At 44.2% G+C, this 1,078-nt stretch overlaps 1 protein-coding gene across 1 annotated transcript in view; it reads left to right on the plus strand.

Annotated features, from left to right (window-relative positions):
- LOC125036931 (spermine oxidase-like) overlaps positions 1 to 728 on the plus strand; it is a 15,595-nt gene extending 14,867 nt beyond the window's left edge. Inside the window, exons 7-9 of the mRNA XM_047629890.1 lie at positions 1 to 133; positions 354 to 467; positions 601 to 728. The exon at positions 1 to 133 is cut by the window's left edge and continues 83 nt beyond it. Of these exons, the coding sequence (XP_047485846.1) occupies positions 1 to 133; positions 354 to 410 (190 nt within the window). The 3' untranslated portion in view covers positions 411 to 467; positions 601 to 728. The remainder of the gene's footprint in view (positions 134 to 353; positions 468 to 600) is intronic.
- The last annotated feature ends 350 nt before the right edge of the window (positions 729 to 1,078 follow it).

Raw genomic sequence — 1,078 nt, forward strand, 5'->3', positions numbered from 1 at the left:
AGTGGTCACTCAGGACGGTGCCTCCTACCTGGCCGACCACGTTCTCGTCACGGCCTCTGTCGGCCACCTCAAGGAGCGCCAGGCTAGCCTCTTCGAGCCCGCCCTGCCGCAGAAATACCGAGAAGCATTGGCGGTCAGGCATCGCTCCTGTCTCACTGATGAATAATTGCACTAGAATAAAATTTTCGCCAGGACACAATTCTGCGTGGCAACCCACGTCACAGATTATCATGAATTTTTTTTAGATTAATTTTCTGTTGTAATATTTACTCTTATAATATTTTCGCATTATGAATAGTTATGGATAGAGTCATTGTGTTGACACTGACTCGTTCTGGTTTGACACCGGTCAGGTAACGGAGCTTGGACTCGCGGACAAGGTGCAGCTGGGATGGGAGTCCCCATGGTGAGGACACACAAACTTCAGCCTCAACATCATATTCACCAATAATATCCTAGGCGAAAGAGTACGTCAATGTATATAAGTTTAATTCACAGAGTTATACACAATAGGTCCAACCGATCAATCCATATAACAAGTATGAAAATTATAGCTGAAATAATGGCTCCCGTGAAGGTATATTACTTTTGCTGTTGCAGTCTTGGCTAAAAGGAATCATGGAATTCCTGACAGTACATAATCAGGGAAACATGCTGCAAGCATTCGTCCCAGGAGAGTATGCCAAGACGATGGAAAATCTCGGCGAGAAAAAAGTAAAGCAGCACCTGGTGTCCTTCCTTTCTGATGTCATGGGCCAAGGAATTCCAGAACCGACTTTCTTCAGAAGGTAAGTTGTCTATTAAGTAAGCTTTTAGATAGTACTCTGATTTTTATCTTTAACTAATTTCGATAACCTAATGCCGTCAATAGGACTCAGTGGCAGAAGAACGTCTGGATGAGGGGATCCTACAATTCCTATGTGACTGTAGAAGGAGGCAACACTGTCATGCGAAATAGCCGTCAGCCCCTTGCACAACCTGTGGAAAAGTTTGGGAAGCCGGTGCGTAGCAAAGTCCTATAGTATCTACCTCGTTGTGGAGCATTTGAGTTATTATAAAACTAAAACAGCCACTGATG

The sequence above is a fragment of the Penaeus chinensis genome, chromosome 22, assembly GCF_019202785.1.
Source record: "Penaeus chinensis breed Huanghai No. 1 chromosome 22, ASM1920278v2, whole genome shotgun sequence".
NCBI lineage: Eukaryota > Metazoa > Arthropoda > Malacostraca > Decapoda > Penaeidae > Penaeus > Penaeus chinensis.